General features: G+C 53.6%; 2 protein-coding genes across 2 annotated transcripts; one reads left to right on the top strand and one right to left on the bottom strand.

Annotated features, from left to right (window-relative positions):
• Positions 1–827: 827 nt before the first annotated feature.
• AP4B1 (adaptor related protein complex 4 subunit beta 1) lies at positions 828–9249 on the bottom strand. The gene is made up of 10 exons (XM_027695066.1): positions 8689–9249; positions 8390–8614; positions 7545–7675; positions 6530–6677; positions 5394–5890; positions 4624–4707; positions 3595–3698; positions 3242–3449; positions 2404–2688; positions 828–2175 (listed from the first exon to the last, which is right to left on the bottom strand). Exons 1-10 carry the CDS (start codon positions 8799–8801, stop codon positions 1748–1750), a joined length of 2223 nt encoding a protein of 740 aa, XP_027550867.1. The 5' UTR covers positions 8802–9249; the 3' UTR covers positions 828–1747.
• A 40-nt stretch (positions 9250–9289) lies between these two features.
• On the top strand, positions 9290–12670 carry DCLRE1B (DNA cross-link repair 1B). The gene is made up of 4 exons (XM_027695067.1): positions 9290–9567; positions 9805–9949; positions 10125–10304; positions 10478–12670. The coding sequence occupies exons 1-4, from the start codon at positions 9379–9381 to the stop codon at positions 11347–11349; spliced, it is 1386 nt and encodes a 461-aa protein (XP_027550868.1). The 5' UTR covers positions 9290–9378; the 3' UTR covers positions 11350–12670.
• Positions 12671–16446: the final 3776 nt, after the last annotated feature.

Here is a 16446-nt window from a genome sequence, read left to right as displayed (position 1 = left end):
ATGAGTGCCCCGGGTGTGCACTGTGCCACAAAGGTGGGCACACCTTGGAGACCACTCCGAGCACCCCATCATCCCAATTCCTTGAGCACCATGTTCAGCCATCACTGCCAGGGGTCCAGGGTGAGCACTGGGGGGCTGCACTTCACTGAAAAGGCTTCGAACTTGGAATATGCTGTGACTGGTGGAGTCTCTAAAACAGCATGGAAAATCCACAGTTCCCCTTTTAGCTTAGAATCATAAACAGGTTTTGCCTTGAGGGATCAGGAAAGTAGTTTCCAGGAGGAGCCAGGAGCCCTGATGGACACACAGCACACAGATCCCAGAGCACGGAATGGTTTGGGTGGGAAGGGACCTGTTCCTTCATCAAGAACGGGGTCTGGATGAAAGGCTGGAAGCTCCAAGTCCCTTCCCAGAGACCAGAGTTGGTCTAGTCACAGCAGGGTAAATGATGGATTGCCAACAAGTTATCACCTAGGTTTTTGCTGAAAACCACATAATTCCAATGCTCCAGTGCAGCTCTCCCTAAGGACAGGGACACAACATTGTGGGAACTGTTAACAGGAACTCTACTACAGCTGACTTTGATCTCCCTTTGAGTTCACCCAGAGGTAGTTCACCCGTTACAGTAATTTGGCAGATGAGACTGAAATGAATTATTGGCCAATTGCCCCTTAAAGCTTTGCTCCAAGGAAGTTCAGAGAGAAAAGCCCTGTTGGACACAGAGGCAGGAGCTGGACTGCAGTTCTGTGTGGATCCACAGCAGTGATCAGGTGACTCCATCCTGCACATCTGAGTTGAAGGAACAAATACTCCAGAAATCAGCCAAGAATGGTTCACATTTTTATTAGGAAAATCAGAAGTCTAAAACTTGCTGTTTAACAGTGAGAGCAGCGTTCCAGTGAAGTGCATGGAAGGCATACTGTGATTTGAAGGTACAATGCAGCCACAAAAGAAATTCAGAATGACAAGAAATCTTACAGAACAGGGTTAAAGAAGTCTGTGCTTATTACATAGTACCACAAAGCCCTGTCAGAGTAACCTGTGCCTCACCTGTGTGCATCACCCTTGTGCCAAGGAGTCTCTTCAGTATGGCAACAGCACAGGGAGCTGAGGGGGAACTTCAGAGAAGGCAATTCATGACCTCAGTAACATGTTTCAACTTCTTTCTATTGCAAGTGAAACATGTTGGTTCTCTTGAGCAGGATGTACCCTGTCTACCCATCTCTGGCACAGCAGAGCTCTGTCCACCCCTAAGTGAAGCTCCCATCAATCCTTCTATCAGACAGAAAACTAAATCACATGTAGAGGAAGCCAAGAATAAAACACTCCTCTCTTCATTGCACTGTTCCTCTTAATGTGAGGTAAGTAGCAGAGTCTTGGTGCCTCTGAACTGTTTTTTAAATTATTTATACTTCTCAGGAAAAACACTCTCCAAAACACATCCCTGAATTCTGCTCAGTTCTGGTTCCATCAGTGGCATTGGTGTCCCATGATGATCATCACTGATGAGTTGTGACTCACTCCAGAACCACCCTGTCCCTTCCCCAGCCCAGGGGGAGGGCAGACCCTTCACCAGCTCCAGCTGCAGCTCCCCCCACACCACACTGTGCTTCCTAGGCCCAGGAAAGGGCTGCCAACACTCCTGCAGTTTAAAAGTACCACACCAGCATCAGGTATGGCAAATGAAGCCAGAGAAATCAACTTTTCCTGTGCCCTGAGCAGGCATCCTGCTGGGAGCAGGGACCTGTCAGGACCCCAGTCCAGCCACGGCCTCCAGGACTGTCCTCAAGGCCGAGATGAAGCTCTGCAGTGCCTCTGGCTTTGCCTCACTCTGCTTCACAGACACCTGCAGCTCCGAATCTGCCGCCTGGAGCAGGAGCTCTGTCAGGAAGATGCAGCCTGTGTCATCCTGAGCACTCAGATAAGCTTTCCAGGGCTGGGCACCCGCTTTGCTCATGGCAATAGTCTGGATGTGGACAACATGAAGGGCTGTCTGTATGGTGTCTGGAGGGACAGGCCCACACCAGGGCAGGGAGAGGTGGCAGCTCGTGTCCAAGCTCAGCCACGTCTTCTCAAACTGTTCTGCAGTCAAGGAAGCATCAGGAATCAGGCTCAGGCTGCCTGTGCTGGGCTGAACCTTGAGGACTTCTTTACTCCCCTCAGAAATCAGTGACTCTGAAAGGAAACCACAAACATGTGAGGTGCAGCTCACAGATCCACAAAGGCCAGACTGGACAGGGCTTGGAGCAACCTGGGATAGTGGAAGGTGTCCCTGCCCATGGCAGGGGGTGGAATGAGATGAGCTTTAAGGTCCCTTCCCACCCAAACCACTCTGTGTTTCCATGACTCTGTGACCTACTGACAAGGGGAAAATGGATCCCAGAGGAAGGTGGGGCAGGTTACCTGTGTCTCTGCTCCTGGAGTCAGTACAAGGAGGACCAGAGCAGGAGGGTTCCACAGGCTGGTGAGCAGTGGCGAGTGCCCAGCGTTCTCTGCCATAAACTGGGATGAGAGTGTTAAACTCCCAAGCCCAAGCATTCACAGGTTGCTTGGTTTGGTTGCCCAGGAGCCCCAGAGAAGGGTCAGATTTGGGGCTACACAGGACCCGTTTCACTTCTTCCACCCCAGACTGCAGAAGGCGATAGTAGAACAACCCTCGGTCCCGCACTGCCATGTCCATCTCCTCCTCTGGGGATCAGAGAGATGGAAATTATGGATAATTGTATCACCCAGATTTCCCCAGAGTACTAACCCTTGATTACTAAAAACAGATTTTCAGGGATACAGTGTAAGCCTGTCCATGGGCATAGTGACAGGACAAGGGGGAATGGTTTTTAACTAACAGAGGGCAGGGTTAGGTGGGATATTGGGAAGGAATTCTTTACTCAGAGGGTGATGAGGCCCTGGCACAGGTTGCCCAGAGAAGCTGCAGCTGCCCCATCCCTGGAAGTGTCCAAGGCCAGGTTGGACAGGGCTTGGAGCAACCTGGGCTAGTGGAAGGTGTCCCTGCCCATGGCAGGGGGTGGAATGAGCTTTAAGGTCCCTTCCAACCCAAACCATTATAGGATTCTATGATTTCATGCAGCCTAAGGCATAAAGCCACCTTACCCTGCTGCCCTGGACAGTCTGCTCAGAGCCAGGATGCTGACACAGCATCCCTGCACTGGGGACAGGGCCAAATCAGGTCCCAAAAACCCTGTCCCAAAAACCCTGTCAGTGGAACAGAAGGCAGGGAACCCACCTATGCAGTAGTAGAGCAGCCTGCCCAGCATGTCCTGGCACTCGGCAGGACGGGACAGGAACAGTCGCACCAGCGCTGTCAGGAGCTCCATCTTCACTGCTGGGAACGTCTCCGACTTCACATTCTCCACAAAGTCCTCCAAAACATAGGGAGCATTTGGGACCTTCTCCCCATGTGTGCCCAGGAGCCAGATCAGTGCTTGCTTGCCCTGAAGGAACCACAGAAAACAACAGCAAAGGGGTGCTGTGTGCCAGAAAGATGGTGAAATACAGAGATTGGGAGAATATGGCTGACGATTTCTGATTTTTACCAAACAGTTACTGTTCACTCATCCTCAAGCACTGGCACCTCACCTCGCTGTCCTGGATGGTGTCCTCACAGCCAGGCAGTGCCTGGCACACGGCATCTGTGCACTGGGGACACAGCCAAGCCAGGTCCCGGAAAGCCCGGACCACTGCTGCAAGGAAAGCAAGTTATGAGCATCCCCAGCAGTCACAAAAACCACCAGAGGGGAAAAAAAAAAATCAATCCAACCCCCCTTGTTTAAGAGATTCTACAAATCTTAGCCAGAAAGGTCAGTGCCCTGCTTGTGACTATGATTTGAGACACCCTCCTTCCAAGTCCCATGACACTGCGTTTGTCAGAGCAAAGCTGCATCAAGTCTAAAATAAAGCATTGAGGCTTCAGATTGTTCCTCTGGCTGCTGGAAAGCAATCTCTCTTCTGGACATTGCCAGCCTTTAAAAGGGCACTGACTCACGATGCTTCAGACACACGAGGTTGGAATGACAAATTAAAACTAACCCCGATTCAAAACGAGTCTCGTGAACTTTAGGTCGTAAATTTTAAAGGTTCTGCTGCCCACTCAGAAACACCAGCAGCTCCTGAGATTGAATTCAACAGCTGAGGGCAAGTGCGTGGTTTTTAAACTGAGAGCAGAGCAGTTAAAAGAGAACAGCAGGAGCAGCAGTGATGTGAAGGTAGATCTGAGGGCAGCAGAAGAAAAAAAGAAGCCTGGGTACAATTGAATCAGACTATTATATGAGGAACAGAAATCACAGAGATTTAAAAGATCTATTAATCATCTTGGCCCTCAAATAGACACTGAAATGTCTCTGCTGAGTCACTCACTCCCTAATTCAGCAGGTGGCAGGCAGAAAGGATCAAGAACACAGCTACAACCATGTCCTCCTTCCCCACAAAGAGCAGTTCCTATGGAAGGAACACACTTAGTACCCCTAAACCCACCAGGAAAACTTCCACATGAAGGTGCCAATAAATTAAAAGCCAAACGCCTTCAAGAGCCTTGATTTTGGGATCACAAGCCCCAGCAAGGCCACTTCCTGAAGGCACAAGCCAGGTAAGCAGCCTGCAGATGGTTACCTGAAGTGATGTGCTCCTGCTGAAGGCCCAGGAGCTCTGTCAGAATCCCCACACACTGCTCTGTGTAAGTCCTGGCAATATTGCCTGCAAGGATGCCAAAAAGACATACAAAAGTCAACCTTTTATCAGAGTGAAATAGGAACCATGAGCCCAGCTATTCATCACAAACCCATTTTAAAGAAACAGTCTCTCTCTTTTCCTTTCTGACAACCACTTATGAAAGTGCAGTCAAATGAGCTTCTTCTCCACACAAGGGACATGTTCCTTTTTTTGAGGCCATGCCTCAGAAGATTTCTGAACTTTCCTTAAATGTAATACATTAAGAAAAGCACTTTAGCATCCCCAGCTTCACCCTTACGAATACTGTAAAAACTCACCTATTTTAAAGCTTACAAAAATAAAACCAAAGCATCCCAAATCCCCTTAACTCTGCCCCCATCACAACTCACAGAACAAGCAGGTATTGGAGCTCCTCCACCCACTACAAAGCTTCACTGAAGACTATAAGGCTGACTAACAAGATGAAATGATGCAATTTCTTTAAAGCATCTCATCAGAGGATGGGAGTCAAGAACTGTCTGCACAACCTGAATGCCAGGACTTCCAAAAGAATCAGCTCAGTTGTGGTTTAGAAACACAGTGACACAAAACACTGCTGGGGAGGTTGGTCTTGTACTGCTGCAGCACAGAGCAGTGATCTGGTGTTTGCCCAGACACAGCTCAGCAGAGAACAGCCCACCTGGAAGGTCCAGGCGAGGCACAGCTCTCACCTATGGCGAAGATCGCCCCTTGGGCGAGCTCCACCGACACATCAGTGCAGTAACCCTTCAGCTCCTCCAGCACCTGCTGAACATTCTCATCATTCACCAGCTCACACAACACCTCCATCTTCTGGCATTTGATGTAGTGGGGCTCTGAGTACGAACAGAAGAACTTTTTGTAGTGGCTGCTGAAGTGGCCGGGCAGGCTCCCCAGGATCTGGCGCACGTGGCACAGCGCGGTGAAGCAGAGCTCCCTGCTCTCCGAGGTGCAGGCAGACAGCAGCGGGCCCTTCACCCGCACCAGAACGTCTGCCTGCACGTCTGGGTACTCCCTGGCCAGCACCAGGAAGAGCTTGGTGGCTGCCATCACCACGCTGGGGCTGCTGCTTTTGAGGTAACCATCCAGCAGGTTGAGGATGTCGAAGAGTTCCTCCTCGCTGCGGGGTTTGTAGCGCAGCAGGAAGGTGAGCACCTCGCTCTGCCCCCACTGATCCAGGTCAGGCATCCTGCCAGGACAACAAACACAATGTGCAGGAGTCAGGGAGTGCACAAGGATCTGGGCTGTGCAGAGCAGAGACCTCAGTCTCTGAGTTTCTTATGGTCTCTGTTCCAAACCAAGGGGGTAGCACACTTTTTATCTCAAGAGAATTGCCCAGTTATTAACTCGGGATCAGTCATGTGCACTCTTACTGGTGTTTAGGCCAGACAGCAACACTGACAAGAACCCTGGGCAGAGCAATACCCCTCTTTTCCCAGCTCATGCAGAATTATCTGCAGATAAGTTCATTTCTTCAAGCAAAGGATAAGTTATATATTTTTCAATGGATCTGGAGAGACATAATAAAAACATACCTGTTTACAAATATATTGTGTGTACTATCACTAAAAAATTAATCACATTAACCTATAGTTCCAAAACAAACCACCAGCTGAAGCAAAGACTCCCTGGAAAAGCAGGGCATTCCAGATTACTCTTAAGACTTTAGCCTAAAAGTCATTCAGTTTATCTTTAGGATGGGCACCTCCATCTTTGGGTGCCTGACAAGGGTCCCTTCAAGTCCTCTCCAGAAATGCCCTCTCTGCACAGAAAACACAAGAACAAGAATGAAGGTTCCAGCACCTCATCAGTATCAAAGACAACAAACCTGTTGAGGAGATGATGGGCAATGGGTTTGTTGATGACAACTCCTCCCTCCTTCTTCAAGATCTCTTCCAAGGCCCTCAGACAGTTCACGACCACAATAGGATCCTGGTCACGAAGCAAACTGTAGAGCTCGTTCACCAGTGCACCATCTGCAAAGGAGCAGAGGTCCTGCTATCAAATTCTGCTGGCACACTGCAGCTTAATCAGTCTATGAGTATTAGTCACAAGGAGAATATATGGCTTGAACTGGGAGAAGGAGCCACCAAAACTACCAGCCCTACAGTAACGACTGCCCTTGGCACAGCTTTTCCCTGAATATCTGTGGGGGTGAGAACAGCCCCTGGCTGATCAGAGATTTCAGGGATGGCTGTGCGCTGTGGGAGGCCCTGGAAGAGCAGGGAGGGAAGGGGCACTGCATCATTAACAGTCTGATACACATGGACCACAGAATCATGGAATGGTTTGGGTTGGACGGGAACTTAAAGCTCATCTCATTCCACCCCCTGCCATGGGCAGGGACACCTTCCACTAGCCCACGTTGCTCCAAGCTTTACCTAACCTGGCCCTGGACACTTCCAGGGATGGAGCAGCCACAGCTTCTCTGGGCAATCTGTGCCAGGGCATCACCACCCTCACAGCCAAAAATTCCTTCCCAATATCCCATCTAACCCTGCCCTTGCCAATGGGAAGCTATTCCCTCTTGTCCTGTCCCTCCACTTGTTGTCCAAAGTCCCTCTCCAGCTCTCTTGGAGCCTCTTTAGGCACTGGAAAGGGCTCTCAGGTCTCCCTGGAGCCTTCTCTTCTCCAGGTGAACACCCCAGCCTTTAATTCCCCTCCACTTCCCCCTCTCTCTGCCCTGCAGCCACAACAACAACCCAGAGGCAGCACAGCGAGCCCAGCGCAGCCCTAGAGAGCACCGAACACGCTCTCAGTGTGCCCCCAGCCCCAGGAGCACCACCCTGAGCCCCAGAACCACCACCCTCAGCCCAGGGGCACAGCCCCTGAGAGCCCCTTACCCACTTCACAGTCCCCCTGCAGCTTCACCATCTTGGCACAGCCCAGCACGGCCGCTCTGCGCACGTAGGACGCCTTGTCCCGCAGCCCGTTCACCAGGGGCTGCTGCAGGTACTCCTGGATCCCGGGCATCCTGCAGGAGGGCAGGTCAGGGGGTACCAGAGCCTGAACAGCCCCAACCCTCTCAGCCTTTAATTTCCCTCCATTTCCTCCTCTCTCTGCCCTACAGCCACGACAATCCAGAGGCAGCGCAGCGAGCCCAGCACAGCCCTGAGGCCTGAACGTGCTCTCAGCACCTGCATGTCCCCAGCCCCAGGACCACCACCCCAGCCCCAGGACTATCCCCAGCCTCAGGACCACCACCTTGAGCCCATGACCACCACCTAGAACCCAAGACCAGCACCCCAGTCTGGGACCACCACAACCCCAGCCCACGACCATCACTCCCAGCCTCACAGCCACGACCCCAAACCCCAGGACCACCATCCCCAGTCCCAGGACCACCAGCCCCAGCCCCAGCCCCAGGACCACCCCCAGCCCATGACCACCACCACCCCCAGCCTCACAGCCACCACCTCGAGCCCAGGACCATCATCTCCAGCCCACGACCACCACTTTCAGCCCAGGATCACCAGCCCAGCCCAGCACCACCACCCTAGCCCATGACCACCACCCCAGTCTGGGACCACCATCCCCAGACCATGACCACCACCCTGAGCCCCAGAGCCACCACTCCAGTCCATGACCACCACCCTCAGTCCCATGACCACCCTCAGTCCCATGACCACCCCAGCCCCAGGATCACCACCCCCAGCCCAGGACCACCACCCCGGTCGCCCCGCCGCACCTGAGGCCGCACATGGTGCGCAGGGCGAGCCCCCGCACGGCCGGGCTGGGGTGGGCGCAGTCCTTGCGCAGGGAGTTGACGGCGAGCAGCGCCAGCTGCGGCTGCCGCGGGGCCTGTGCCCGCACGTACAGCGACACGAGCTTCTTCTGCACCACGTCCGGCACCGCGCCCGCCTTCACCATCTCCGGGAACACCCCCGACACGTCGGCGCCCTGCGCCATCAGCCTGCGGGGACACGCGGGTCGGGCCGGGCCGGGTGCGGGTCCCCCGGGTGCGGGTCCCCCCAGCCCCCGCCGTACCGGATGACCCGCAGGACGGCGGCGCGGTACCGCACCGGGTCCGCCTGCACGTGCGGGTTGGACAGGGCCCGGCGGAGCTCCCGCAGCGCCTCCTCGCCGCCCAGGTACGGCATGGCCCCGGCACGGCCCGGCCCCGGGCAACGGCCAGCCCCGGTATGGTCCCGGGCCTAAGTCCTGGGTCCGATCCTAGTCCCAGTTCCAGGTCCCGATCCTAGTCCTGGTCGCAGACCCACTCCCAAGTCCCGGTCCCGATCGCAGTCTCAGTCCCAGGTCCTAGTCCCGGTCCCAATTCCAGTCCTAGTCCCAGGCCCAGGTCCCGGTCCCAGTCCTAGTCTCACGCCCAGGTCCCGGAACCTATCCCGGTCCCGATCCCAGTGCCAGGTCCGGATCCTGGTCCAGGTGCCGGTCCCGATGCCAGTCCTAGTCTCAGTCCCAGGTCCCGGTCCCGGTCCCAATCCCAGTCCTAGTCCTCGTCTCAGGTCCCGGTCCCGGTCTCAATCCCAGTCTCAGTCCCAGGTCCCGGTACCAATCCCAATCCCGGTCCCGGTCCCGGTTCTGGTCCCCGGCCCCGCCCACGTGACCCCTGCCCACGTGACCCCGCCCCTGACGCTCGGCCCGGCCCCCGCGCCTCCCGCGCATGCGCGGCTCTTCCCGCCAAATTCGCTGTGAGGGGCGCGGGTCCCGCCCGCCATGAGCGGGACGGTGCTGGCCGGGACCCCCATCGCCGTGGACTTCTGGAGCCTGCGCAGGGCGGCCGGCGCCCGCCTCTTCTTCCTGTCCCACATGCACGCGGACCACACGGTGGGGCTGTCCAGCACCTGGAGCCGCCCGCTGTACTGCTCCCCGATCACCGCACGCCTCCTGCACAGCCGCCTACGGGTAGGTATGGTATGGTATGGTATGGTATGGCCCGGCCCTCATCACCTGGGCACCCCCATCGCCCCACCTGCCCGGCCCTGCCTTCATCACCTGGGCGTCCCCACCTGCCCACCTGTCTGGCCCCGCCCTCCTCACCTGGGCATCTCCATCGCCCACTTGTCCCACTCAGCCCTCATCACCCAGGTGCCCCCATCTCCCCTCCTGCGCTGCCCTGCCCTCTCCACCTGGTCTCTGTAGGTGCCAACATGCTGGATCCGGCCACTGGAGGTGGGGCAGAGCCACGTGCTGGACGAGGTGACGGTGACGCTGCTCGACTCCAACCACTGCCCCGGCTCCGTCATGTTCCTCTTCGAGGGCACCTTCGGCACCATCCTCTACACAGGTACAGGGCAGGGTCCCACCATCACACAATCCCAGGACAGAAGGGACCACAGCGGGTCGTCTGGTTGTCCCACAGCACGCGGCGCAGAACTGTGACCAGACAGTTCTGAGATATCTCTACTGAGGGAGACTCCACACCCTCTCTGGGCAAATGCTGACAACCTTGTCCCTTGCAGGAGATTTCCGCTACACGAGCTCCATGCAGGGGGAGCCGCTGCTGAGGGGCCGCCGCATCGACCGGCTGTACCTGGACAACACTCACTGCCACCCGCAGCGGGCGCTGCCCTCGCGCCAGCTGGCCACACGCCAGGCCGCCCGCCTCATCCGCGCCCACCCGCACCACCACGTCGTCATCGGTGAGTGCCAGCCCCTCATCCCGCCAGCTTTAAAGATCTGAGTAACTCACATTAACTGGAGCCACCTGCTTACCCCCTCCGGAGGGGGTGGTTTGGTGGTCACGGGCTGGCAGCCCCCCCTGGCAGGGCTCCTGTTCCTCTCCACCCTGTCCCACACCCGGCTCCCCTGGCAGGTGTGTACACCCTGGGCAAGGAGGCGCTGCTGGTGGACCTGGCGGTGGAGTTCAGCACCTGGGTGGTGGTGAGTCCCTGGCGCCTGGAGCAGATGCGGCTGCTGGAGCTGCCGGATGTGTTCACCGCCGAGGAAGGGGCCGGGTGGATCCGCGCCGTGGATGTTGCCGAGATCCGCTGGGATACCCTGGTCACCTGGAACACTCTGCACCCCACCATTGCCATCCTCCCCACGGGCAGGCCTGTCAAAGTCACCCACCCCAAGATCCACCCCATCCCGTACTCGGATCACTCGTCTTTTTCGGAGCTGTGCGAGTTTGTGAAGTGGCTGAAACCTTGCTCGATCATTCCCATTGTGAAGGGCAACATGTGCCAGGTTTACTTTCAGGAATACCTGAGCTCTACCCCCCAGGTACTTCCTGACTTCAAAGTCCCAAAGCCTTTGCCAGAGTCTGTGCAGCAGCAAAGCCAAAGGAGGGGGCAGGACCCCATGTGTCTCTGGAAAAGAGCTGCACGGCATTCTGCGCCCCAAGGGGTTGTTTTTGAGTCCCCAGAGAAATGTACTGAGAAACCTGAAGCATTAACAGGTGCTGAGGTTCCTCAGCAGCACCACTGTGAGCCAGCTTTCTGCTCAAAAGAAGGTTGCACTTGTCACAGGGATGAGGAAAAAGGGAAGGGAAAGCTGAGTGGGGAAGAGCTGGGAGCAGCAGGAGCAGCCACTGCTGTTAGCCAGGCACCTGTTTCCAAGGAGCACTTTACAGCTGGATTTGCAGAGCAGTATTTACTCACTCCCTTAAATGTCCTAAAGCAGAATTCCTCACGGACGTTTGACAAGCTGGTACAAGACTTTTTTAGGAGGGGAGAAATGCCCTGAAAAATTGTGTGACACTTGGTGGTGCCAGTAGCAGTGATTCATCCTGCTCTCCCTGCTCAGGTTTCCTATCAGGAGAGAGGAGCTCAGCTATGGGGCTCTACTTTAACTCTTAATAGAGGACAAAGAGGAAACTAGAACCAGTTTTTAGATGTTACATTTTTAAAATTTATTTATTTTTTTAATCTTTCTGCATCTGCTGAGTCTCCAGTACAGGGGGCAGTGCAGTCCCACTGCCTGCATGCCTCTTGTCCACCTTTTGCAGTGACTCACCTGTCCCCTGTGACAGAAGACACTGCCAGGTCGATTCAAGCAGCACTGCAGAGGGTGTCAGCTGCCTTCAGCTGACATTATTAATGTTTGGAATGTGATGAAAGAAGCAAGGAGGGGGAATCTGAGAGCCCCAAGGATTCTTCTTTCTACATGTCTGTGATGCTTCACTGACTGTGAATGGTTCATTCCAAGGTGCATTTCAAATGTTTTTTACGAAGATACACTTTTTAAAATGCTGCTTAAATCTAGAAAATGAAGTGCCTCTAAGTGTTAATAATCTGTTTTTTATCTGTTAATCTACTAATACTTCCAGCTTTTGCATCCATCCAGCCAACTGCAGCTGGCTGTAGTTCTGCTCTCCTGAAAGTACCATCCCAATGTTAATTGTCAGTGCTTTTTGAGGTTTCTGCCTGAGGAAAGACAGGAATTGTCTGGGCTCCTGAGTTGTAGAGTGGGTCACTACATCCTCTGCAGTTTCTGGACTCTGCACATCTGAATTCTGCTTGACTGCACTTCTGATAACTGCCAGCATTCTGCCTTCCCATCCACTGCCTGCTCTTGTCACGCAGTGGCAAATGGAATGGAAGATAGTGAAACATCTGCTTAGTGGTGTGAAGTGATCAGTCTTAGCAGCATTGTTTGGAAAGAAGACTGAACAGCAAAATTGGCTCTTAGAGGTCAGGCACTTTCCCACTCCAGATCAACTGCAGAGCCAGGCCTGGCACTTGAGAATTGTCAGTGGTGTATAAGTCATTAGGTACCCACTGCAGAGCCTGGAACACTGGAGTTGTCTGTGACAAACTGCACTGCCAACATTGCAGATTGGCTCCTTGTATGGTCAGGGCAGCAACACTGGAGTGGAAATGGTCACTGGGCACTTTCCTGGAGCAACACACCAGCTGGTTCCTCAGCTCTCTCCAGCCTCCTTTTGTTACTTTCAAGGCAAAACGTTTCACGTGATCGTGATGAGGATCAGAGCCTTCTGAACGTAGTGTCCTGGGAGGTCTGTCCAAGACCAGGCAGCCAGATGGATTGAATTCCCTGAACTGAGCCAGGAAAGGAAGCCTTTGCCCTTGGAGCAAAGCCAGGGCTTGTGAAAAGCAAAGGTGGCTGTAGATGCAGCCGTCACACCTGTCACAAACAGGGCTGTCAGGAGCAGGGAGGATGTTGACAGCCAGACTGGGTATGTTTGGAAAGTTGTTTGGCAAACACGAATCCTGGCTCCCAACCCTGCGCTTTCCCAGGCACGGCAGCCTTTATCCCTGTTACATAAGGAGTGCCTGTCCCTGGGCCTGCTGTGGCTCTGCCTTCCCTTCCCAAGGGAAGTGACACAGCAGTGTCCTGCTCCTTCACACGGGGTAGCAAAGGCAGCTCGAGCTTCCTGCTGTGGCCTGTGTGTCCTGCTTTTCTTGGAGGTTTCTGTATGGATTATTTGCTAATCCAAACTCAGCTGCAGAGCTCTGTCAGGTGAGTGTGAGTGGAGACACCTGCACTTTTTGTAATGTGGAAATGACAGTGCTGTGTTTGTAGTGTGCTGTCTGCTGCTGCTGCCTGGGAGATGCAGGCTGTTATTTAAGTGTTGTCGAAATTTAAGTGACTCATTTGACAGGCAGGGGAGTGGAGCACTGCCTTGGTTCCCAGATTCCAGGTCCTGCTCCTTGCAGCCTCTCCAGTGCTCAGGAGGAATGCTCACCTTCTGAGTCACTGCTCCATGAGGGCATGTTGCAAATGACCTGTGAGATCTGATGCATTTCACTGCTGATGTTTTGTGGCATCCAGCCTTTCCTTTTTTATTCTTATCAACTATTTATTCAAGTAAATGAAGTGGAGGACCTCCTGGTCAGCCCTCGGGCAAAAAGGAGTTGTAAGTGGTAATTCTTCACAGAGGTAACTCTGATCTTTAATCACTCAAAAATTAATGAAAACTGCAGAGCCTTCAGAAGCTGGGGATCTGCACCCCATTTCTGCACACTTAGTTAAAGCTGCAGAAGAAATGCTGGTGTCTTACTAGAGCTGAAAAGGTAATTTCTGCCACTTGAGAAGGAAATTATCCAAATCATGCAGGGCCAAGGAAACCTAAAATCTCTCTGTGGCTTTAAAAGGAGAGAAGCAGGAGAGACTTGACCAACAGTCAAGTGTTGGAGATCTTTGCCTCAGCACAGCAGGTGCACGAGGCATTTGAGTGCCATGCATTTCTTTTTCTCTTAGGCATTACAATACTACTGTGTGTTATTTTGAAATCCTGAAAACATGGCCTTGTGGGGAAAACTGGAATTGCTGAGTGCAAGGTTTCTGAGCATCCTTCAACTTCCCCTGAAGTCAGGTCTGTAGATGGGTTTAGCTGTGGACCTGCCAGTGCTGGGTTGGACTGCATTTTCCAACCTAAAGGATTCCACACAGTCTCCTCACAGTAAATATCTGGCCTCTTACAGGCCTTGTCCTCCCTCACTCTTGCCTCCAAATTTTCCCTCTTTTCCTGCCCCCAGCCTGGCTCACAGGGCAGTGTTGGGGGATCTGGAGCATCGTGTGCCCCAGGGCCTGAACCTGCTGCTCCCACCCCAGCTGCAGCACTGCTGCCACAGGTGTGTTTGCTCACAACAGTGACAGTGAGAAGCTGTAGCCAAGTATTTGCTTCACTGTGGGGTGTCTGAGGGCCACATGTTGGGAAACTTGCAGTTATCCTGACAGGAGGAGAAAGTGCCCAGAGCAAAGTGCTCCCAGATCTACACACACAGAGCGTGCTTGAGCTGCTTATCTCTGTCCCACAGTTGGGAACCGAGCCCCAGTGGGGTGAAACAGCTCAGCCAAGGCCTTGCAGAGGAGTAAGGAATGAGCTGAGTTCCCTCTGGCAAGTTTTCAGTGCTGTTTTACTGAGCTGTGATCAAATGCTGGCATGTTTTGAGGGCAGGCTCATGGTTCTGGAGCAGGGCTGTCTGCTGAGCTCCCTCCAGAGCTGCCTGTGGAGGGACAATCACTGCACCATGAAGCAGTTCAGTTGGCTCTGACTGCAAAGCATGAAGGGCTGGAGAGGAGAAATTTACTCTTTAGGCTGCTGTCAAGAGACTGAGGTAAAACTTGCCTGGCTCGTGCACTCTGTGGCAAACAAGTGTAATGTCACCTTGCAGGGAACATCTCAGAGCACTTCTCTGTCTGGTTTCTAACTCTGCTTCCCCTAATACAAGGCTAAAGCACTTCCAACAATTTCTCTCCCCTGCTGCAGAGCTGCTGTCTCTTCCTGCAGCATAGGGGCTTGTTTTCTAGATTGAAAAAAAAAGTGCAATGGTGAAATCTTTCCTTCACCAGAAAATTAATGAGTTTACATAATTTCCTCTATGGTGTGTTGAGCTCTGCTGGAGCTCAAGCCTAAAATCTTTTGTGTTTTTTTTAATTGAGCCCTCTGAAAGGTAATAGAACATATTGAAAAGGTAGAATCAGCTTAATAATTATATGAGATGCTGCTTCAAGTTGTTATGCTGCTGTTCATGTAAACAGGAAGCTGTGAGAATTTTTGAAATTTTCATAGAATCCCAGAGTGGTTTAGGTTGGAAGGCACCTTAAAGCTCACCCCATTCCACCCCCTGCCATGGGCAGGGACGCCTTCACTATCCCAGGTTGCTCCAAGCTCTGTCCAACCTGGTCTTGGACACTTCCAGGGATGGGGCAGCCACAGCTTCTCTGGGTAACCTGTGCCAGGGCCTCCCCACCCTCACAGGGAAGAGTTTCTTCCCAATATTCCATCTAACCCTACTCTCTTTCAGTCTGAATTTTGGTAAGAGTACTTGTAATTGTTATTTTAAAAGTGTTGTAAGCTTTTGCAAGAAAGCCAATAAATGTCTCTGTAACGCTGACTTTGGAGAAAGCTGAATTAAAACATCCTGGAGATGGAGTTCCTGAGTGGGCAACAGTGACCTGACTGGACTAAATCCCTCTGGAAGCATTTGACCTCCAAGAAGCCGGACTGGCCTTTCCCACACTCGTGGTTTCTTCTCATTTAAGGGGCATCAAAGGGGTGAGAAACCACCACGGCCCCTCAGCACCACGTGGGGATGCTGGAGAGGCTCCAGGTCAGGAGAGACTGTGTAGCCACTTCACCCGTGCTGGGGCAGGGGAGGCACCGAGCCCTGCTGAGCTGCTCTGAGCTCACTGGGCTTTGTGGTGCCCAGGCACAATCACAGGATGGGTCAGGTTAGAAGGGACCATCTGTTCCAGCAGGGCCATCCCAGAGCACATGGCACAGTGTCCAGATGGTTCTGGGATATCTCCAGTAAGGGAGACTCCACACCCTGTCTGGGCGATCTGTTCCTGTGCTGGGTCGCTGCACAGTGAAGTTGTTCTTCCATGGAAGCCTGGAGGAGGCTCAGGGGAGACCTCATCGCTCTCTACAACTCCCTGAAAGGAGGTTGGAGCCAGGTGGGGGTCGGGCTCTCCTCCCAGGTGACCAGCAATAAGACAAGAGGGCACGGTCTTAAGCTGCACCAGGGGAGGTTTAGATTGGACATTAGGAAGAAATTTTCCACAGAGAGAGTGATCTGACACTGTAATTAGGCTGCCCAGGGAGGTGGTGGAGTCACCGTCCCCGGGGCTGTTTAGGAAGAGACTGGATGTGGCATCAGTGCCATGGTCTGGTAGGCAAGGTGGTGTCGGGGCAAAGGTCCTACTTGATGATCTGAGAGGTCTTTTCCAACCTCGGTGATTCTGTTCAGGCGGAACTTCCTGGGCATCAGTTTGTGCCCGTTGCCTCTTGCCCCATTGCTGGGCACCCCCGAGCGGAGCCCGTTCCGGCCTCTGACACCCAGAACCCGGCGGCGCTGCCCGTGCCCAGCCGGT

Source organism: Neopelma chrysocephalum, unplaced genomic scaffold (assembly GCF_003984885.1).
Source record: "Neopelma chrysocephalum unplaced genomic scaffold, ASM398488v2 Primary Assembly neopelma1_100, whole genome shotgun sequence".
Lineage (NCBI taxonomy): Eukaryota > Metazoa > Chordata > Aves > Passeriformes > Pipridae > Neopelma > Neopelma chrysocephalum.
This window is presented reverse-complemented; position numbering and strand designations above follow the sequence as displayed.

Bases quoted from the DNA above. Each gene is read 5' to 3' on its own strand.
- DCLRE1B (XM_027695067.1), top strand. From the start codon at position 9,379: ATGAGCGGGACGGTGCTGGCCGGGACCCCCATCGCCGTGGACTTCTGG. The intron at 9,950-10,124 runs GTACAGGGCAGG...TGTCCCTTGCAG, and splicing joins CGGCACCATCCTCTACACAG to GAGATTTCCGCTACACGAGC. The intron at 10,305-10,477 runs GTGAGTGCCAGC...CTCCCCTGGCAG, and splicing joins GCACCACCACGTCGTCATCG to GTGTGTACACCCTGGGCAAG.
- AP4B1 (XM_027695066.1), bottom strand. From the start codon at position 8,801: ATGCCGTACCTGGGCGGCGAGGAGGCGCTGCGGGAGCTCCGCCGGGCC. The intron at 8,615-8,688 runs GTACGGCGGGGG...GTGTCCCCGCAG, and splicing joins GCCGTCCTGCGGGTCATCCG to GCTGATGGCGCAGGGCGCCG. The intron at 5,891-6,529 runs GTTTGTTGTCTT...TTGTCCTGGCAG, and splicing joins GCCCATCATCTCCTCAACAG to GATGCCTGACCTGGATCAGT.